Below are 23559 nucleotides of genomic sequence, written 5' to 3' on the forward strand. Positions count from 1 at the left end.
TAGTACTGATTCAATAAAAGTTCAACTACGTATAATTCTAAAAATAGTTTAGCGGTTTCAATTTTTACTACCAATGCCAGCCAAGTTTCAATTTGACCCATTTCATGTTAGATTCAGTTTGTCCATGGTTTTCTACATTACGTGATGTGCAAGAAAGAAGAAAGAAGATTTTTATGGGTTATTAATGTAACCCTTCAAGTTTTCAAAAAACATTATTTTGGAATACCAGCTGCTATGAAAAAGTAGCTAGATGTTGTTGTTTTTTCTTTCAATCTATTCTTATGAAATAGGTGTCTGGTAATTATACATTAAAAAAATGATAATTGGGGCATTTGCGACAAAAAATTTTTGGCTTCACGAAAACTTTTGACTAAGGACTTTTTAAATCTGTATCCGCCCCTGCTTTTCGCATGTTGGTACATTCACAAATTTTAGCATGTCTGTAAACCATGGGATCCGTTTGGCGAATCTGGTGAAGGAATTATCATCGCTTAGTATTTAACGAAATATCTCATATAAATCTTAATGTTGTGCTCTTTTCTTTGAACCTATTTCAAAGAGCTTTATTTAAGGGACTACGAAATGATTTAATAAACGCAATCCACTCCCTTTCTAAAGAATGGCGTGTAATAATCGTACCGGCGTGTACTAAACGGACCTAATTATAAATAATAATTTTTTGTGATAAATTTTGAATTTTTTTATTTTTATTTTCTAAATAAAGAAAAAAATTCCTTCAGTATTCTTTTCGGCGATAAAATTATTAGCAAATCGGAAGTTTGTTTTGACGAGGTAACAGAGACAACATGGGGAGCTGTATTTGTTAAAAAATGCTATCTTACTAGCTTAAGAAGGTAATTAATACCTCCAAAAAGATTTTAAATTGACTGTTGTTGCTTCGACTGGCTTTATGTGCAATAAACTTGTATTTTTCTATGCAAAATTTCGAAGGATATAGTTAGCCAGCTAGTTCAAAAAGTTTGAAGTTTATTTTATTAGAAAACTTGAGTTAAAGCAATGGAAGTGCTTGAGTAAATCGAATAAATCATGGATACCCAATAAATATAGGGAACTTTTATTCATTTTTAAAAGAAGAAAAAAATTCTATAGTATTCTGTTTGGCGGTAAAATAAGCTATGGTCTGTAAAATATATTACATATCAGTAAATCGAAATTTTGTTTTGACGAGTTAACAGAGACTAGCTTTAAGACGATAATTAACACCTTTGAAAAGATTTTAAAGTCATACTGCCGTTATGTACTTGTAAACTTATATGTTTCTATGCAAAATTTTGAAATATATAGCTAGCTGGATAGTTCGAAGTGTTTGAAGTTTATTTTATTAGAAAACTTGAGTTAAGGAAAGATAAATGCTTATATTGAATAAATAATACATATCCAATATATGAAGGGAACTTTTCTGTCATTTTCAGTTATATTTGGATACTCAATATTACATTGAAGATGATTTAATTTGTTGTTTTTATCCTCACTGTTTATAAACATTTCCACTGCCATTAGCTCGATTCTCGTGTAAGTCACTACAATCGAAAATCATCAGCCGTTTCAAAGCCCCTTAAAGTCCTTTAGACCAATCTCGTGAATTCTTGACTTACAAAACTATCCGAAGTCTGGTTCTGCACAAGGCGTGGAAAAAACCTATTGACAATACAGTGTTTGATTTATCAGTTTCTGCATTATAAGCAACAATGTCATTACTGGTGACAGAAGTAGTCGTATTGGTATTTTCAATGATTGATATCTCAAGATCTATTGTATTTTCATCATCAGATACAGAAGAAATATTTTATACTTCCGAAAAGTGCGTTAGGTTAGGCAGGAATTTTTTCTATTTTGTCATTGAATAAAGTTTTTCATGGCGATCTTTGTTATTGCAAAAATAATTACATATGCCAAATAAATTTGCATTTTATACCTGCAAAGTTGAAGAACAAAAATAATGTTGGGAGTTTTTGTGTGAAATGTTACGAGGTGACAAGGTTTGTTATTTTTGACTGAATGCTAGCCCTTTTCTTGAGATCACGTCGTTAATTCAACTTATTATATTTTGTATTTTTTCTTATATTTAACATGTAATATATTTAATTGACTTATATAAAGATGGATTGTTCATAATTTATAATTCGATTTTATATTTCGACTTGTTAATAATATTTTATTCTTTCTATAACATAATGCGCTGTGGCTATATCATTGGTGAAATACGAAATCACGGCTGCAATCTGCGTCGTTAAAGTGTGTGTGGTAGATATCTACGCAGTACAAATGCGCGTCGTAGAAGTCAGCTCGGCGTGAAAATAAGACACAAAAACAGTTAGTTTTTTCCGATTATCAAAAAACTAGCTACAAATAAAAATAAATTACAATTCTGCTTTCCTAGGATCTGCTCGTCTAATATTTGTCAAATGTACATCAAAAACTAACGTTGCTTTTGGTGGAATGGAACCTGGACGCCCTGTGTCACCGTACGCCCAATCAGAATGTATAATTAATCGTCTCTTGTCACCAACGCACATTCCTCTCATTCCTTTATCCACGCCCAAGATGACACTGCCCGTCCCAAGAACAGCATGAAAAGTGCCGCTATGAAACTCTGTACCGTTCAAGAATGTACCTTTGTATTCCCACTCAATCGTGTCGTGTTCTTGTGAACGTATTTCACAGTCCTCGGAATGTAAATACTCAATCTACAAAGAGAACGGACGATGAATTAGAATAACCTTGTCTCCAACCTACCTATAGGGGTGACACACAAATAAAAGAACCAAACGTAAGTCCACTCTCTCTAATATTTAAGTATCACCTGTCCCTGAATCACACGAGCGTACGCTCCTGTATAGCATGCAGATGACACATGAAGTATTTTCTGTTCTTCAAAAATGGATGTTTGGCATAAAATATTTAAACAAATTGAACCCCTTCTCTTCTTCGCATTGGTTGGATTGGCGTCTGCTGTACACTTTTTGATTTATTTGAGAGTCACCCCTTAGTAATAAAGAAGTCAAAAAAGCTGGGTATTACGAAGAGGGTAGAATGTCAGATTAAGAGAATTATGTCGAACGTTAAATGTCGTTTGTCTTGTAAAGTTTAGTAGAAATATTCTGGTCTGTGAATTAAACGTCAAGAAACGTAGTATCAAAGCGTCAGTGGGATGTTTACAGTACACGAAAATATAAAACTATAAAATTGATGTAAATTAGATGGTAGTGGAACGATATATAGAAATGCGAATTTCTACAGCCTCGATAAAATTCTTGGCTCGCCACAATTTTTGTAGCAAAAACCTTTATAAAAAGTTGAGGGAGGCAAAAACTTTATTACGAAGTTTAGTGACTTATAATGAAGAAGACTATCAAGACTAACAGATTCACTTAAATGATGATTAAATGCATTTTATGTTTACAAAAATATTTTTAAATATAAAGAACTACAAATGTTTTAAAAAAATAAAAAAATGTTGGAATTTAAAGGTATAATGCAAAATGTATGTTAATTCCATTTCCAGAGTTTGCCATAATAACAAGCGACCCTGGGAACGATGTTATTTTTTAATAAGGATGTTTAATAACGTGCTATAATGCTGGATGAGATTTTCGCCATACCTTTAACTTATCCTGATCAGAGACCGGAGTAATAGTTTCTTCTACATTCGCCTTTCTTCCGTCTGGCTTCTGAATACTCAGCAATTCAACATCAAATATTAACGCTGCATTGGGTGGAATTGTACCAGGTACACCCCGCTCTCCATACGCCCAATCTGAATGCATTGTCATACGCCTTTTGTCACCCACGCATAAACCTCTCATTCCTTTATCAACACCAGTGATGACGTCACCATGTCCCAATGTTGCGGTAAATTCACCGCTATCGAATACATGACCGTCTAATAACAAACCTTTATATTTCCAGTGGATTTTGTCGTGTTCTTCGGATATCATGCTGCATTTCTCAACATCTACCTTGTATACATCTTCTAACTAAAAACAACAACAAAATTTTGCTCTTATATGTTATTTTTGATGTTACGTGAAAGACGTGTTCGTATACGACAGTTTGACAGTAAACATGTTTTTTGTGCACCTTCTTTAAAGTAAAAGAACAAGTTATGATTAAAAAAGATTTTCCTCACCTTTAATTTATTTTCTTTTGACACTCCACCGTCCTTGTTATCGTCCTTAGAATCTCCTCCTTTTGTTTTTATGACATCATCAAGAGTCACTTTTCCAACGCCAGGCCTCTCGATACTCAAGAGCTCAACATCAAATATCAGAACAGATTTGGGTGGAATTGTACCAGGTACACCCCGATCTCCATACGCCCAATCCGGGTGTATTGTCATACGCCTTTTGTCACCCACGCATAACCCTCTCATCCCTTTATCAACACCAGTGATGACGTCACCATGTCCCAGTCGCGCCCAGAATTGACCACTATCGAAAACATGGCCATTTAGTAGCGTGCCTTTGTAGTTCCAATGGATTTTGTCGTGTTCTTGTGTTTCCATGCTGCAACTGTCCGCTTTGTGTGTATCGACGATCTATAAATGAAACTGTTACTACTTAGTGAGGGAGTTATTAGGAGATATGTGATGTACATACCGCATGGCAAAAGACGGGAATATATAGATCACTTTTCGCGTGACGTAGTTGCTTTGATTTCATTTTGAGAACAGTTAGCATGCGCGCACTTGTGTAGGCAAAAAAGCAGGGCTGTTGATGAAGATTACAGATTTTTTGCTAATATATATATCTTTTTTGGATAGATTTCTTTGATTACTGTGGTCTGTTGTTTATATTTTCTACCTACAGAAATGCTTGCACATGTGAAAAAACCCCGCAAATCTTTGTAAACATTGGCAAGTCTAAAAATATCAGTTTAACGTTCATGAATATAAGTAGCAGCAAATTCCAGACATGTTCAAGAATTTTGAGTTGTAGATGAGAAATATGAAGACACGAACAGTTGAATTTTTTATTTTCAACTAATAGAAATTTTTCGCTAACCAACAAAACCCTTTGATGAGCTATCCACCGCGACATTTTTAGGTTAATAGAGAATCTGCATTAAAGTGGGATTATTATTATCTTCAGTGGAATTGAAGTTAATTTTCCTAGTTCGTTTCCCTTACTATCATTTTAGGAAAGTTAAATTGGTGGCTGAAATTAAAATTCTAGCAAAGTATTAAGGCAACCTCACCCACAGGGCTGTTTCTTTCTCATACTTAGAGAAAAACGTCCTGGGGACTGTGGTGATCCCTTACATGTTTCGTTTTTCTTAAATATGATGACCCTGCTTTTCTTGCAAATATTTGCGTATAAATTGGTGGTTGTAAATTCAACATTAAAAGTAGAAAATTTATAAGCATGTGTTGCTTGAAACAAGTGTTTTTACTTTTGCTCACAATACTTGTCATGATAATCGATAATAGTGTCTCCGCAACCTCGTCCCTGGGTCTTGTGGCCCCTGAGCCGTTATCAGCTTTATCAACAAGGCAAAATACCCTGGGAACGAGGTTGGTGTCTCCGGTGTTTTTGTAACGGTCATCAGTTAATTACAACCGTCGTTGGAATTTAGGCCCCGTCTTCGGAAGAGCTAGCCTTTGCTAAATTCCCTTTCAAAAACATAACCTCGTCCCCAGGGCATTCTCGTCGTCCGAAAATAAAAAAGGGACAACAGGCGCTGGTAACGAAGTTGTCAAACACCAAGCTTTTTTCAAAACATACACACCTTCAACTTCTTTTGAGCTGACACTCCTCCTGTGGGATCATATCCAGCATATTCTTCTGCACATACGTATAATAACACGGAAATACACACCAGTAGAGAATACATATTTTTTATTAAAATTTCTAGAAAAATAACCAATCTCTGTTTCAACTTGTCCATGTACCTTAAGTTTTTACTATTTTAGGGGCGGTGGTCGTAATTTTACCACTCCCATTGAATTTAAGAAAGGGCAAACGCTGACTATAAAAAATTGGCAAAATACAAGGCGGCCTGGGGACGCAAAAAAAAAAAAAACGGTTTTTTTCAAATTTTTTATCTTTTTGATTAATAATTCCTAATTTGACTTTAATATGTTAGAGGACAAGTATATTTAGATCAGGAGAAATGTTCTTATAAATTTCTGCGTTAGGAGTGAAAAATTCATAACATTTTTCCGACCAATTGCGACACAATGTAAAATAAATCCAACATTTGTTTTAGCAACAGGAATAAAACTTTCAACATTCTTTTCGTAAATGGGAAAAGTAAGTCAAAAACTTCCTAACCTTTTTAGAACAAAAGTTTTTAAAAATAAACAGATGGGGGAAATTAAAAAACAATCGAGAGATAGCAAGAAAAGTAAGGATAAAAGATACAAAATTCTTCATCGCGGACAAATCGACCAGGAGCTAGAGCTGTCATAGTTGGTAAAAATAGAGGCTCAATTAAACTGACAACTCAAGAATCAAGACGCAACTGAATAAAAGAGACATGGTGAATGCTGAGTTTTTTTAAAAAACCACGTCCTAGCGCTCCTTAACAAAAAAAGCGTGCATTTCGACAGATTGCTGCGTTAATAACAAACCAGTTAGTCTATGTACACAATTACATCTTCAACCAATAAAAACAACTTCTGCAAATAAAGCCAGGAAGTCTTCATACAAATCTTCATGCGTTATAAAATTTCTACAAAACGACGAAAGATCATAACATTTCGGTATAATAAATACAACTTTGAGAATAGTTTTTGCCACGTTGGAAAAAAAACCATGCTTCGATGTTTATACTTCATTAACACAGCTACCTATTTATCCAAACGTAAACAATATTGTATCCAAATGTAAACAAACTTGACAAATAAAAGGATAGTCATCGCCGGATATACCACTCTCCGACGCAGATGTTTAAATTAGAGAGTCAGTGCGTTATCGTGAACGATACTTTCACATTGATCTTAGGATTTCTTTTTACAGGAACGAGAGTCACAATGCACCCATGAAAATATTACTATTTTGGAAGAGCATTTGCAATAATACCTTATTGACGACCTCGCGTACATTCGAGATGGTAGCAGCTTTGAATGAAAATAATCAGAAAGTTATTTGAATAGTTCATTTTTTTTTTCTGCAGTAACGTAAGAAAAATAATTTATCTGCGTTGTTTTCTCAAACACAAAAATAATCTTTAATATAAAAATTAAAATATGCAGGTCATTTACGATTTAACTGTACGTAAAGTCATGCTACGTGATTTTTTAGCGCATCCAGTGAACTCGATATACCGCGTGTTGTACACCTTGCACGCTCTTCCGAAGATTAATTTCTATAAAGAAAAAAATGTCATAGCTGGTTAAAATCGTGTCATTCAACGCAACTTAAGCGCAAGCAGAACAGAAAATTATTGATCAGTATTTTTTGCTGACATTGACACCAGACGACTACACAACGTAAAACACAAAGTAAAACTGTCTAATAACGATTAAAGACATTAAAACCTTGTCTAAAAAAATCCAATACACTATAAGCCAGAACACTTTTAAACCTTAGTCTCAATCTTGTCAAAATACTGTTTTGATGAGTTGCTAAAAATTTTAAGTCGATGCAAATTGTGCTTTACACACGTGATACAGATAGGCTGTTTTCTAAATCAATCTAAATACTTTGTTTCATAAACAATTTATTTTGTACTTTGCCCGAAACATTTCTCTAACGCCCCAAACATTCCCCAACTCCCTAAAAAATTATTTTTTACCTGGGTAAACACATTGGGCGAATTGGAAAAAAACATCAACGAACCTCATGGTTTACGTTTCATATTTTCTTTAGCAGCTTTAAAGAGTTCCTCGTTTTCTTTCGTTCGCGGATTATACTCGAAAGTTTCTTGATAAGCATTATTTAAGGATGATTTGTACTTCCTCTCTTTCATTTTTTCAGTGTGTTTCACAATAGCAGCTTCTTGTGCGTTTTTATATCCTGCAAAACGAACAAAAAATTAGGATAACGCGGGAAGACAATTTTCTTGGTTGTTTATTTTGGCAAAAAACGCGGAAAAAATTCTACTTCAAGCCGAGAATACATTAGGCATCCCCAGTTAGGCAAAGAAACATTTTTGTATGACAATTTATCCTAAAGAAATACAATTTTGCTAAATAGAGACGTTTTTGGACATTTTAGGTAGAAAACGAAAGTATTATGAACAGCTTTTTCTTTGTCAACGTTATAGACGCAAATTCTGGGGGAAATAACCGTGCTGGATCTGGATAAAGTGTCCGTCTTAAGGAGGTTGCACTGTTTTTGAGGAAGGCATTTTTGAAGAACTTATGTAGCGGATAAGTGGTCCTAAAATGCTTTATTTTGTGCGCTAAATTTTTGGGAAAATTAGCGAAAAAAGTTGCACAAATAATTTTCCGCAAATAATTTGTTCCCTGATAAGCATGCGTTACATACCGGCTTTCAAGTTTTCAAAAAAACTGCCTGTTTTCACATTCGGGTTGACTGGATGAATAATCGGTTCGGGAATTCCGAAATAGTTCTTCACTGCTGGGGTTTTCATTGCAAAAACTTGTACCAAAGAAATTGCATTTGATGTCATCCAATACAAAAAGATTGCCTGGTAAGTAAAAACAACAGATCCCGGTGTTTACATCAAAAATAAAACGAAGCAGAAAATACTTATTAAATACACAGAAATTCACGATGTCGCTCTTGCATCAATTTATATATTAATTTATTTGCTCTTGAATCAATTTATTTATTAATTTCTAAAATAACACTGAAGTGTGATACCTACTTTTTGATACGATAGAACTAAAAAAGATATAGATACTAAATAAGATACTTTTCGCGCAAAATCGTCGTTTTGAACGATCTTGCACTAACAAGAAGTAAACTATTGAACTAACCGTAGGGAATTTATAAGTGAGTGGTACCATAACAAAACACATCCCACGAAACACATTCTTCATCATTTTCATTTGAGGATTAGCCATGCCAGCTTCAGCTCCTGTCTGTTAAAAAAAGATAAACAGAAGTAAAGAATACAGGCGCAAATAATACATTGAAAACCTAGAGCAGTATGGAGATAAGTACAAACAGACGGTTTCCTAAAACAACCATCCATGGTACCTGCGTGCTAAATACACACCAAAAGTATAGATTTATGTTGTATTGACACTGTTTTAATTTGTAGATTGACCAACTGGACAAGGATGTACCAATATAGCTAGTGTATTTTTGAAAAAAAAAATTGGAAAAAAAATATTAAATAAATTTGGCCATGAATAAATAGGCCTGGATGGAGGACTGGTAAAGAGTTAGGACCATTCATAACACAATACTTCTTTATTAGTGCTAGGTGAAAAAATTTGAGTGGTTTGTTTAGTCTGATAAAATAGAATATGGTTTTTTTGTTGTTAACAGTTATAATTAGCCAATTTTCTTTTTTCTATACCAAACCCAATACAAACACATACACTTGCAAAAAAAACTTACCTCAATTGTAAGTAACATGGTAGCTGCACACACTACAGGAAGAACAAACGTTGGATCAGCCGCTGTAAGATCTGGAAACCACAAGAGACCGCCTATTTTCATAGATTCAACTGGCAAATAAGACATTTGTCTTAACGCCAAGAAAAATGAAATAAATAATGGTAGCTGTACCAGTGGTGCAATTATTGCCTAAATGTGGGAAAATAATATATATAGTACTAATAAATGCATATATGACGTAGAAGACGCCAGGTAAATTATTTTCAAATTGCAGTAACTACTTTAAAAAAATAAACCTTCACGATTTAAAGATTTTTGGCTTAAATCAGGAAAATAAGGCTCCGCAGAAGTTAAGACCCGGTAATTTTTTTTGGAAAGGCTATTTCTTTAAAATATATTGAAATATTTGCAAAAGTTTATTTCGCTAATGTTTTCTTAAATTTCTTTTAAGATAAAAAAAAACTTCTTAAAAAACTTCTACCTTATTGTTTAGAGTTTTGTGTAATTATTATTAACCACTTATTGAATCAATTCAAAATCATGTAATATTTTATTGTTGATGGCATTATTTGGTAACTTTACTCCCTGAAAATTGCATAATTAATGCATATCAGGAAAGTTAATTATCGTGAAAAATCATTCGCGAAAGCTATTTCTCTTGATTTTGCGATTATTTAAACTCGCTTATAGACAGGCTTCGTACATTAATTTATGTTTTGTAAATAAAAATAGCAACATAATTTTGTTGATGCAAATAGTTTTATGATTCACAAAAATAGAGCTTTTTGTAACACATGCAAATAAGATTTTAATTAGAAAAGTTGAAAGGCTCAGCTTTCTTCAAGCATAGTATCTAGAACATGACTAGCACAGACATTAAAAACTGCTTTTTACAAGTGATTTGCATACAATACACAACTACATGGCAAGAAAATCTTTATTCAAGCATCGCATCTAGAACATGACTAGCACAGACATTAAAAAACTGCTTTGTATACAATACACAACTACATGGCACGAAAATCTTTACCTTCACTGGGTGACAATCATGTTTCTGAAACAGTCCTTGCAACTCCATTGATACCTGCGCTTTAGCCATGGGATTTTGATAATTCGAAACTTCGCGTAACTTTTCTTGTAACCTTTCCAACTCTGGTTTAATTGCATTCAACTTAGCTGAATTGACTTGTCCCTTCACCATTAAAGGAAAAACCAAAGCACGAAATATAACAGTACCTGCCACAATTGCAGTCCACCAAGGTAAACCCAATTGTAAATGAGCAAAATCAAGAACATTTTGTATAAGTCCTACAGGTGTGTATCCACCTAAACCTAAACTGGAAAGGGGAACATCCAACATTCCTGAAGATAAAACATCTTGCGCAGTTTCAAATGGATACAACGCATCCGCACCACCTCCACCACTGTCTGGTAACAACAAGTCGTTCGATAGTGGATCTACAGTGTTGTCACTTGCTTCTGAGCCAGCTTCATCAACAGCTACTCCTAAAAAAAGTATTTTGAGCTAAGTGGATATTTTACTATCTCATCAATTAAAAGATTACTTCAATGTCAAACATTTTGGTGTGAAATAATTTGGTATGTTTGTGAGAAGTTATTTTTATGAACTCCTGATCGAAACGAGTAAAACATTTGTTCAAGGCAAAAACAAAAAGAAGTTAAAAGTGTTAATTTTTACACAGGAAACAACATGCATCCCAAGAACTTTTGTCTCTCAATAACTTTCCAAATACTAAGATTAAAATATTAGATCTGAACATTCGTTCAGATCAGAAAATTTCTAATAAGCAGACTTTGGACTAAGCAGGGAGGTTGGATAATTCTTAATTATTTAATAGGGGGTGGAATAACTTTCTATATATACACCATTTTTATCAATTAAAATTGAGCACAAAGGAAATCAGTATCTGTGTGTAGTGGTGCCATGCTTTTGTGTTATCTTGACCCCCTGTTTATTTCACCCCATTTATTAGTCACCAAGGCAATTGAATTGATATTAAAAATGAAAAATTAACTAAAACATTACGCATCTTTTTAAACAAATACCTGTTGAAGAACTATCGTCACATGAAGCAGCCGAAACGTGAAGACAACTAACTTGAAGGTTGCTGAGAATGCTACCTGTTGGAAATGTCACCCCAGCAAACGTTGGTTCCAGTAAATTTGATCTGCTACTTGTGTTTGCAAATAGCAAAGAAGGCGAAGTTCTTCTGGAAGATGTATTAACCTGTTAAGAAAAGTGTAAAAAAGTGCAATAAAACAGCACTAACCCTGTTTTGCCATAATTTATTATGCTTGGGCTAATGATTGATTGCAAGTTTTCATAACTTCTTAACATGTTGCTGTGCCAAACGTTGAACACTTTCATGCACAAGAATTTTTGAATTTTTCAAAAAAAATTCTAAACTTTGTCTTTGATTTTCTCTTAAACGTTTGCCTTGCACGTAAGAATTTACCTACACTTTGAAAGGCTATCCCTCCGCCCTTTCATTTCGAGTAGGAATATGAGAATGCTCATATGTGAATGGATCTAAGTGAAAACAGCTATATGGTCTATGCTCAGGAGAGTGAAGAAAGCCATGTCAAAATAATATTATAAAGAATCAGGTTTGTAAAAGGGATTCACCATGTTTAGTTTTTAGTAAAAAATTTTTAAAAAGCAGAAAATAATCTGATCTAAAAACTAAAAAATACACTCCCAACTTCATGCATAACTCCCCAACCCCCTTGTTCACTAAAAACAAATGGTTAAATTTACCCTAATTTAGATCCCAATATTTTTGTTACATTTATATTTTGTTAATAAATCATTTTTAACACAAATCTGGTAGCTACTTTTAACCTTTAAACTCTAATATTTCCCCTGATGTTCGTTAGATGACCCTTTACATTTTCTTGATTGGCGTTTCAAGCTCTACACAATCAAAGCAACAGGTTAACAAATTTCTGTGTATACACTGTTGACATCTTTTCTATTGCTCTTCTGCCTGAGTTAAACTTTTCATGGACCTTTACAAAAATAGTAACTAAGAGGTCAACCAACTAGAAACCACCAGAATCGAGCTGAACTAAGCAAAACCGTGCAGGAATCCACCAGAACAAAAAAGTAATTTTAAAATTCCTTTTTAAAAATAATAAATTTTGGAATGATGGAAATTTAAATTTGGCAGATAATAAAAATTCAGTTTTTCAATACAATACTTTAAAGTTAAGAGGTTGATCAAACCAGTTTTGTTGGTAAGTCATAACGTAATAACAAAAGTTAGGGGGTCTTGGGGGCACTGTCAATGAACTTTTCCAAGTGAAGTTGTGGGAAGAGTTCCAGAAACTTTTGGTAAAAGAGGCTTTCAGGAATCTGAAGAAAGCAAAGATCTATTCCAAAATTAAAAAAAAAAATGGAGTAAAATCATCTTATAGCAAAATGTAAAAATTTAATTTTAATACCTCAACGTGCTGATTTTTGTTTGATATATAATTTCTTAATTATACTAGATGGAATTAAATCAAATAATCCGAAAATATAATTTTTACCACAAAGAAATTGACGGCATTAAAAGTATTAATAATGTAGTTTAATCAAAAATACATATTTTCATTCTCGTCCCCAGAGATTTATTTCGCTTTCTAATAAGTAGTTAGAACCAATGTGGTCCTAATGTTTCCATGACTTGATGCGTTCTGCACTATGGAATGTTGCAAACATTTGTGGGGAGAAAGCATTGCGCCTAAATATTTGCAATCCCCTACAGTTGATAACAAAATGGAAATTATAAGAATTGATAATCACGTTATGTAAAATTCATTTGATGGGAGTTTGATAGGACAAAAAATTGCATCCATTTTCCATGGCAAAGAAATTCTTCCTTGCTAGCACATGCAAGTACTTTTTACATCACACTTGGTGCCAAGGTGCTTAAAAATTGCAAGATTAACACAAGAGACGCCTAAGTGGGAACTGATCTTAAAAAATGTTTTTAAAAAATGTTTTAATTTAAACCCTGGAGGCGCTGGACAAATAATATGGACTTGTATATATACACTGTAGCTAATTGTTCCATAAGTGTATATACATTGAAAATCTAAAATCAAATAAATAAATTTTTTTTAGTATATTTTTTAGTAGTATTTTGTCGGTCCGCGAAAGTTGTGTCCCGCAACAGAAACACGAAACTTTTAAAATGCGCACCAATACTAAATGCGATATGTTTTTACCAACTTTGTTTTGACCGCTCGCGGGTAGTATACTAATCACAATGCCTAATTCTTTAAAAAAACAATCAGAGATTTTCGCAACCAAAAAGAATCCAAGATTTTCGCTTAAAACAACAATTTCATATATTTTTGTGGCTGAATGAAATAAACGAAGGCCATTTTGATATTGAAAATGGTCATGTGCAATGTGTGGGAGATTTGTAGGCCTGTTTGCCTTTTTTATCTTTTGAAAGCTTAATATTTTTTTAATATTCATTTTATGTTTGTTTACCAATGTTAAGATTAATATATTGTCACGTTTTTTAGCTATGTACAGATCTTAAACGCATCAGTTTTAGGATTGGCTATAAGAGCGAAAATTTTGAAGGCTAACTAGCTAGAGCCTTACTTTTTACTATTCTGTTTGGTATAAGAGCTTTTTATCTTACGCAACATTTATTTTTATTTGAGGCTGTGGCTATTTAGCTACTCCTTAAAAAGTGAAAGTATAAAATGCAGTTTGACTACAACACAGGGTTCGAATTAGCAGAGTTAGCAGTTCCCAATTCGCAATTTGCAAATTGAAATGCCATTTTTGCGAATTACTTTGCGAAAAAAAATGATAAAATTGAATCAAATATTTTTAAGCAGCGACAGAAATGCAGGCCTTGCCATGAGTCATGAGCAATTGCTCGCGCCCGCGTAGTGCTTGCGTAAATGCTTGTTACCCGAGTATTCTATTGCTCACGTAAATATTAACATTTTGAGATAAGTGTAAACGTTTTTCTCAAGAATTGATTGGTTTTTTAAGTGAAACTGAAAAGACATTTAGTGTGATTATTTTCCACCCATCATGCAACAGTTCATTCACCATTTTATAAAACATGTGCGATATGGGCATTAAGGATAATCTTTGTTGCACATTCATTTTGCAGTAGAATTTTGCAGTGGGGGACGTTTTTAATCGTGAACCCCAAACACGATGATCGAGGTCTACTGGTATAGCGACTCTCTCAATCTTAACTTCCTTTTCTACATGTCCGAAATAGTATGCATGACTATAATGTTGTTTTCATAAATTTAATGTTTATTTTTCAGGTCATCACAAGCAAATAGGAAAAAATATGCTTCGTTTTCAAATTAAAAAAAATCTTTATCCGCGTGGTTTAAATAAAACTAATAAATAAAATCTCTTTTTAAAAGGTACACGTCAGGTACATAAAATTTATACATGAAAAAAAATTATACCGCACGTGGGTTTCGTTTTTAAAATTGTTTGAATAACAGTTGCGGCATAAAGAAAATAAATCATTAAATTTGGACCTGCTATGGTTTCCAATTGTTTCGTCAAATGAAGAAATTATCTACAATTAAATCCATGATAAATTGTCTGTTCCGCCTGTAAGTGCAGTTTTGCAGACTTGCGTCATCCATGCTCTGTCGGCGTTCACCTCCGCATTAGTTAAGAACAGCATGGCTGGATTTCTTGTGTAAGACCTGGTTACCAACAACGAAGGGGCCGGGCAAAAGAAATTTATGTCTACGTAGTTTTTTAACTAAGTCAGGAGTCGGCGAATTAGCTAGGATGGTCAGGTTGGCTATGAATAGGCTTGCTTGTGGATTTAAAGGACAAGGACTATTCAATAATTCTGAGATCTGAAAGTGTCCAATCAAGATGGAAATCTATCGGACGTTTTAACCGAGGAAAGTTCGAAACGAGCTCCGGACATGTTCAACCAAACTGGAAATGAGGCGGACATTTTAATCACACGCCTGAAACAATTTAGGTTTGTGCCAAGGCGCACGCCTCTCCTGAAAAAGATGCCCTGAGAGACTAAATGTAAAGTTTTTTTAGCGAAAAATATGGCGAGCAAAATTGCACTTTGACGCAAGCAATTAATTGCTCGAAGGTTGTTTGCTCATGGCAAGGCCTGCATTAAATGCTTTTTTAGATCACGTTTTAAAATTTTAAAACGAAAAACAGCGATAGAAGGCTATCAGAGACAAGAGAGACAAGAAAAACTGAGAGAGTCACTAGTTCAGACGCTCAGTTCACGTATTTAGGGTTCATGATTTTAAACGTCCCCCACTTGTCTCCAACATAAAAAATAGTAACGCAGAAAAAAGTAAAGCTTGCAGGTGACACAAAAAAATACAAATTCTCGTCAAAAAAAAAGTAGCTACTAATGAACAAGCCAACATAGATAGATTTTCTAATTCGAACCCTGCAATAATTCTTATGCTAAATGCAGTTAGCTAGGTACATCTTTTATTATTTTCCTGTATTTTCACCTGTTTAACTGTACTAAGTGCTTAGCCCAGTGTTAAAAACAGACTGTTTTTTAAAAAAAGAAATTATGAATATGCACATGTGCAACATGCCCACTGTAACAATTATTTTTTAAACTTTCTTGGTCATCAATCCTCTATGGATATCCAACACTGTTTACCTGCTCAGCCCTGTGTTAGCAACGGACTGTTTCTTGTATTTTTATTAAACAGAGTCTGCAATGTTAAGGGTATTATCTCTATACACCTGTGTAACACCATTTAACTGTACTAAGCGCTCAGCCTGGTATCACAAGTAACTTTTTAACTGCCACAAAAACTTCTTCCGCAAAAGAAATAATATTGACCAATTGTTTTGCTATGATAGAGTAAAAACGGTTTGTAAACTATGTTTTTATTTCAGCTTTTGTTGCGGGAAAGTTATTTTTTGAAAAAATATGTTACAGTCGCAACACTACAATGGTGTATCACTTCACTCAATTTGCGACATTCTCTATGCCAATACGCACAGTTTGCGGTTTTTATTAAGCAATCCTTAGGGCGTTTAACAGTTGCTTGCAGTAACCATTGCTTGTGACTGTTTTCCGGCTAGTCTATATTATAATACCCGTATATGTCTGTCCGTCTGTCGCGCAAAATGGTAGCCGCAGTAGCGAGAAACACGGAATGCGGTAAGTAGAGGACTGGCGATCCCATAGATTTATCTACAGGCCACTGAATATTTTATATAGGTTATACTCCCAGCCGGCAAAAAGAGCTCTAAAATACGTCTTTTAGACATCTTCCGCATTTCTAAAAGACGGCTTTTTTAGCACTGATTTGTCCGTCTATAATGCAACTTTTTAAGTGTCTAAAAGAGGTCTTTTCACAGATGCATTTCAAAAGATCTCTTTTAGACATCTTTTAGAAGACGTCTTTCCAAAGATATCTTTTAGACGTTTTTAAGAAATTATTTTACAACGCGTCTTTTTAAAGACGTCTTTTAGACATTTTACAGATGTAGAAGCGACTAAAATGCATCTTTAATGCAACTTTTAAATGTATCTTAAGAAAGACATCTTTTATCTATCTATAAGACGTCTTCTTTTATTTTTATTGTTCTTATTGTTTTTTTATTGAACTTTTTGGAAGAAATAGGCATTTGATAAAATAAATTTAAGACGTTTACAATAACGTTTTTAAACGTACATTTTTAATAAATTGCAGAAATAACTACATTAAAGACAACCAATATTTTGCGATAAAAATATTTTACATTTTTTATATCAAACACGTATTGACACTTTAAACAATAAATATATTTTACAATTACATAAATATAAAATAAATATAAACGTAAATAAATAAAATATTATTAATTTTCGCAGCCTGGTCCCAGTTATCTTTGAAACGTACATTGACAGATTCTAGAGAGAAAGAAATAGCTTACTTCCAGATAAAAATGGACTTTCACAGAAACATAGTCAGTAAATGTTTGGGAAAAAGACCAATGAAACCTAAGGTGATCATTTTCATACTATGTAATAGCAAAAGGATTCACTGAAAATTCTCATTATTTTCGTAAATGATTGGAGCACAGTAGAACATTCTTAAAACATTATAACTTGAATCAACCGTGCCTTTCTTAATCAATCTCTCTATCCAAAAACTAAGACAAAACACACAATACATAAAAGGGTAAGAACGTAATACATCAGCTAATCCACTTACCTACTATAATTTTATAAATTAATTTCCCTTCGAGAATCACAAAACAAAAGTACTTACTTTTTAAATAACCGGTATCCCGCAGATACTTTCATTAAAATACCGCCAATTGTTATTGAATGTTCCCCGATGGTCAATTGTCTAAAAACATCCGCCAGGAGGTGCAGGAAAACAAAATTAAGACGTAATGAAATAAAAACGTATTATAAAGGGTCGCCAAAATACATTAGTTTTTAAAAATAATTAAAAGTGACGATTACCACTTTCAATTTTGTGAAAAATTGACTTCCTAAAAAAATAAACTTGCTAATTAAGTTGGCAAACACCCCCGTTTTTTTTAAATCGAATTTTCCATATAAAAAAACGAACATCTTTTGAAAGACGCATTTTAGACCAGTTTTAGAAGAAGGAGAAGGCGTCTTTTAAAAGATGCGTTTTAGATGCATTATAACAAAAAGAAAAAGACATCTTTTAAAAGATATATTTTGGATAACTTTAAGACATCTTTTAAAAGACGTCTTTTAAGGATCTTCTAAAATGCGTATACCACAAGATTCGAATTTATTTACTTTCAAAAGACGTATAAAAGATGTCTTTTGAAAAACGTTCTTAAAAAGATGCATTAAAGACATCTTAATAGCGTTTTCTATCAGAAGATTTAAAAAAGACATCTTAAGACACTTAAAGACGTCTTGTGCCGGCTGGGCTTGGTCTTTCAGTTTAACTATAGCCAAACAACACAAAGCAAAAACAAGTCATCACCGTCATTTATGCATCAAGGACCCTAATCAGCATCCCAATTAAAATGATTCGTTTCTCGTTTGGGTTAACTTCTAAGCAGAGTCTGCCTCTCAAAAATAATCCCATATTGACCTTATATATACCACATATTACCAAAAGTTCTGATAAGATTTTGACAGGTGGGCTGTTCTTAATTGACTGGAGAAAGTATAGATATATATATATATATATCAACAGAAATTCTTGAAACAGAAATAAAGTGATTAGTTACAGTTTCCATAATACTCAACGAAGAAGATCAAAACATGGCTATAGCTAGCTTAAGATGTAATCATTTTGCAACTATAGCTACTAAACACAGACAGACATGTAATCTAGGAATTATGGTAAAATAAATGAATGATATTATATGTTACCTTTCTTTGTAGGCTGCTAGATACTTTAGACCGACTCTGATTAGCATGACGTACTTTAGAAACTATGGAGGAACCTGAAAAACTTCGAGAACTTCTAAAAGCACGTGCAAAAAATATGCCGGCCATTTTGTTTTTCTGCTTGCAGTGACTGACTTCCTGACGCTGCTCCCGCGCCCTCTTTGTTTTTATCTAGACTTTGATTAAAATACCTAAAAAAAATTAGGAAAAAAATAAAAACCAGTTTTATACTTTAAAAAACAGAAAGCACAAGCAAATAATTTTTCTAAAACAACTACATACGTTAAGTTTAAAATTTATTCGGGCAACTGTCACTGCATTTCAGCTGCGATGGCCGAGTGGTTAAGGCGTTTGACTAGAAATCAAATGGGATCTTCCCGCGTAGGTTCGAATCCTACTCGCAGCGTAACATAGGTTTTCCAGTTTTTTTTAAATTATCCTATAAAGAGAACGAGTCTTCGCAATCCTTTGATGACTTTCCCGAAGTAAGTACCAGTGCGTTATTCAAATTTTATCGCAATCTACTTTCCGCGCAAGAACGATCGTTACATACGAGTCGCGTGAAGAACAACAAAAAGGTAAGAGATTATACAAACTTCAATACAGAGGAATTTCGAAATGAACTTATGGGTATAAATAACAAACAAGAATTAACTTCAATGGATGATGTAAACCTAATGTATAATGTATTTCATGATAACTTGACAACTGTAATAGATAAACATGCGCCATTGAAACCAATGTCAAAAACTCAATTGAAAAGATCTGTAAAACCATGGATAAATGATCACATGCTACTTATGATAAAAGAAAAGAATCAACTCTATGGTATGTTTATGAGAAGTGGCAATAGGCAAGCATATACTCAATATAAATTCTTGAGGAATAAAATAAATCATAGTATCAAAATTAAAAAATTCCAATACTATAAAAATTATTTTGACACCAATAAAAACAGCTTAAGTAAAGCTAGCCGTACCTAACAGCCGTACCTAAGCCGTACCTTAGCCGTACGTAACTACACTTTTCTTTTTAAGGTGAGGTAATGTATTTTAATGGAAAAAACTGAGCTAATCGTAGTGGTAAATTTGTTGTGTCACTGAATTTCTGTTTCTCAATCGCCAATGAACCCGCAAAATACGAAAAATGTTAACGAAACATCTTGCTCTTATAGAAACCAAACGGGGGAGAGCGCGGGAAGGTGATTCCCAAATCGACAAATTAAACACAGGAAAGGAGAATAATTTAATTTACAGCCCTAAAAATAAAGGATGTCTCATTCTCTTGCCACCACCTTGGCACGCTTTTATGATTTTATTCTTTAACCGCCATTCTCTAAAAGCTATTTTTTAATCAGGGAAATAAGTGTGTTTACTGTACTACAATCGGGAATATTTGGGTTCAAAATATTCCCGAAATTTTCCGTCAATTCCAAAAGATTTATTCAACAGTAATCGAGACTCTAACTTAGCATCTAACATAGATAAAATATTAATTACTAGCCTTCATTTACTCACATTCAACTTAAGTCCTCTTTAAAGTTCTGGGTTCTGGTTTTCCGCGAGATAAAACATAAACACACAGCGTGGGGAGTGCTAGTCGCGACAATATTTCTTTACTATCGGTCTGGGTGGTAAAATGAATGAACCATTTGACAACATACCGAAAATACCAGGCGTGATTTTGCATGTTTAAACTAGTATGCCAAGAAGTGTACTTCATCTTAACATAAAATATTTTTTAGGTGTTGAAAATAGAAAATAGTAGTGTATATTTTGCTCTTGTAATAGAAAAAAAGAGTGTGTGAGGAATGAAATGACAGTTTTTTTTGTAAGAACCACCTAGACTTGGATTCTCTTGGTTATTATTTTTCATCTTATTTGTTCATGTGTTAGCGCATTCTCATTTTAATTCTGTCAAGAAATATTTCTTTATGTTTGTTGTTGTTTTTAGAAAAATCAGTAAAATTTTGCCCTTGAGTATAGTTGTTATTTCGTTCTTATTTGTCAATAATTTTTAACCTCATTGTTCTTATAAAAAATTGTTTTTATAAAAAGTGTATATGCTGAATTAAATCGGGACACAGTTAACACAATCAAAATTAAAAATCAAAAACCTTTACTCACACATTGTTTCGCGGCTTTATTAGGTTCTTCCTTTTTCTTATCGTTTTCCATCATTAAAATAACGTGCACTCATAAACAACAACGAATATTAAAATTTTTTAAAAGTTCTTTTGTTTTATATAAAAAGTTTACATCTCTTCCATTAACTATAACATCCAACGAATAAAAACGCGTGTGTTCTTCAACTGGCGAAAACGTTAATTCTACTCCGTATTTAAATTTAGCCAGCTGTAGTCACTTTTAGCGCTAGCTCTAATATTATCCGCAGCGTAATAATGTTCAATCTTACTTTACTAATGTTTTTCATACATTCAATTTTAAAAATCTCTTTTGTATCTGTATTAAAATCATTTTATAAAAAATTATAATACATGTAAGATATATTATTATCGGTATTTCATCATTGAGGATTCCCTGGGGGGTTACTGGGGCTCGACGATGGAGTGCTCCATTTTTCAACATTTTTATCGGCATAGATATTCACCTAAAAAACGAAATAAAAGTTAGACAATTTAACTTTGATATACATTAACTACTAATTTTAAGCTTAGAAGCAAGTGGTCTTACACAGAGCTGCTAATTACGAATTTTCTTAAGTACGGCTAAGGTACGGCTAAGGTGCGGCTGTTAGGTACGGCTAGCTTTACTTAACCATAAAAACAACATCAAAAAGTTCTGGAAAGGAATTAATCAGTTTTTGAATAGGAACAAAAATCAAAACACACCAACTGCTATAAAGCAAAATGGTAAAACATTCACTGATCCAAAAGACATTGCCTCTTTGATGAACTTATATTATGCAAATGTGGCTCCAGAATTGGTCAAAAAATTACCAAAAAGTTCTTCCAAAAAAAATTTTAACGACTTTTTAAAAGACAGAAACCCTTTTTCATTTTTTTGCTCTGCAGTTTCTCCACAAGAGGTGGAAGACCACTTATCTAAGTTGGATCACACTAAAGCAGTTGATGTGTATAATTTCCCTATAAAACTCATAAAACAAAATTGTGATCTCCTATCTGAACCATTATCTATTACCATTAATAAATCATTCTCTGAAGGTGTGTTTCCAGACGCATTGAAATATGCAAAAGTGATTCCTTTGTTTAAAAATGGGACAAGGCATGAAGCAAAAAACTATAGACCGGTATCGATTCTTCCGTTATTTGACAAAGTAATTGAAAAAATTATGCATAAAAAACTAACGACTTTCTTGGATCAATACAAAATAATATCTCCTTCGCAATATGGATTTCAAAAAGGTAAGTCAACTAGCTATGCAGTCCTGGATCTAATTACCAAAATATCTTCTTCATTAGCAACTCAGAGTCACTCTATCGCTATTTTTCTTGATTTTGCCAAGGCATTCGACACAGTAAACCATACTATACTACTAAAAAAACTAGAACACTATGGAATTCGTGGAATAGCTAATAAATGGTTCAAGTCATATCTATCTGGACGGACACAAAGTGTATCAGTTTCTAACATTCTGTCAAGTGCATTACATATTAGTTGTGGAGTTCCACAAGGTTCAATCTTAGGACCAATATTATTCTTACTTTACATAAATGACATCTCTAATGCTTCCCCTTCTTTTAAATACACACTATTTGCAGATGATACTAGTTTATTTATTAATAGTAACAACAAACAAGAATTATTTAAAAAAACTAATAACGAGCTAACTTCTGTCTGTGATTGGCTTATTGCAAATGCTTTGAGCCTGAATGTTACCAAATCTAACTACTTATTTTTTAGCAAAGAAAAACATGTCGATATCCCGGAGATCAAGTTACTAGGAAAGAACCTGACTCGTAAGAATTCTGTCAAGTATTTGGGAATAATAATAGATGACGAACTTTCCTGGGATAATCATATACAATCTGTTTCAAGTAGAATTTTACAAGGTATTGGTATCCTAAGGCGTCTCGGTCCTATTCTTCCATGCAAATCTTTACTTTCCATATACTATAGTTTAGTTCAATCACATATCCAATATGGTGTTATCAACTGGGGATCACCAAACACTAAAAATATAAACACCATCAATAGATTAGTAAATAATTGTCACCAAATTCTAACAACCAATAATAATCAAACTATAAACGATATGAAACTTTTAACATTCTATCAGATATACATGGTTAATGCCTGCAGGTTGTTATTTCAGTTTCATAACAATAACCTACCTCCTAATGTTTACAACATATTTAAAAAATCTGATAGTGTACATAATCATAACACCAGACAGTCTCAAAACATGGGTCTTCATATTCCTCACAGAAATAGATATCTTCCTTTACTATATCTTGGTCCTACTTACTGGAATCAATATTGTGTAAACTTGAAAAAAGATACTCTCATATCAACATTTATACATCACTTAAAAGAGAAATTGTTAGTTCTATAGTATATCAAACATATTTTTTATGCGATACTATATAATATATTATTAGTATTTATAAACAACATCATTTGCTCAAAGTATTACCAATACTACTCAATAGTTTTTGTAATCTTTCAATACCTATTCCTTTAATTTTATAACTTATT

General features: G+C 33.2%; 2 protein-coding genes and 1 non-coding gene across 3 annotated transcripts in view; 1 reads left to right on the plus strand and 2 right to left on the minus strand.

The window, feature by feature from the left end:
• Positions 1–2335: 2335 nt before the first annotated feature.
• The window catches only part of LOC130614801 (peptidyl-prolyl cis-trans isomerase FKBP9-like), a 33255-nt gene continuing 12031 nt past the window's right edge, over positions 2336–23559 (minus strand). Inside the window, exons 2-5 of the mRNA XM_057436260.1 lie at positions 5749–5870; positions 4151–4558; positions 3624–3998; positions 2336–2708 (exon numbers count right to left, since the gene is read on the minus strand). Of these exons, the coding sequence (XP_057292243.1) occupies positions 2382–2708; positions 3624–3998; positions 4151–4558; positions 5749–5853 (1215 nt within the window). The 5' untranslated portion in view covers positions 5854–5870 and the 3' untranslated portion in view covers positions 2336–2381. The remainder of the gene's footprint in view (positions 2709–3623; positions 3999–4150; positions 4559–5748; positions 5871–23559) is intronic.
• On the minus strand, positions 6600–19313 carry LOC130614800 (mitochondrial inner membrane protein OXA1L-like). Its single transcript, XM_057436259.1, has 9 exons — positions 19163–19313; positions 18863–19071; positions 11565–11745; positions 10528–11003; positions 9498–9686; positions 8909–9013; positions 8454–8616; positions 7803–7979; positions 6600–7329 (listed from the first exon to the last, which is right to left on the minus strand). The coding sequence occupies exons 2-8, from the start codon at positions 18986–18988 to the stop codon at positions 7804–7806; spliced, it is 1416 nt and encodes a 471-aa protein (XP_057292242.1). The 5' UTR covers positions 18989–19071; positions 19163–19313; the 3' UTR covers positions 6600–7329; position 7803.
• Positions 19205–19286, plus strand: Trnas-aga (transfer RNA serine (anticodon AGA)). The gene has a single exon. It is a non-coding gene; the product is annotated as a tRNA-Ser (tRNA).

This window comes from Hydractinia symbiolongicarpus, chromosome 11 (genome assembly GCF_029227915.1).
Source record: "Hydractinia symbiolongicarpus strain clone_291-10 chromosome 11, HSymV2.1, whole genome shotgun sequence".
Classification (NCBI taxonomy): domain Eukaryota; kingdom Metazoa; phylum Cnidaria; class Hydrozoa; order Anthoathecata; family Hydractiniidae; genus Hydractinia; species Hydractinia symbiolongicarpus.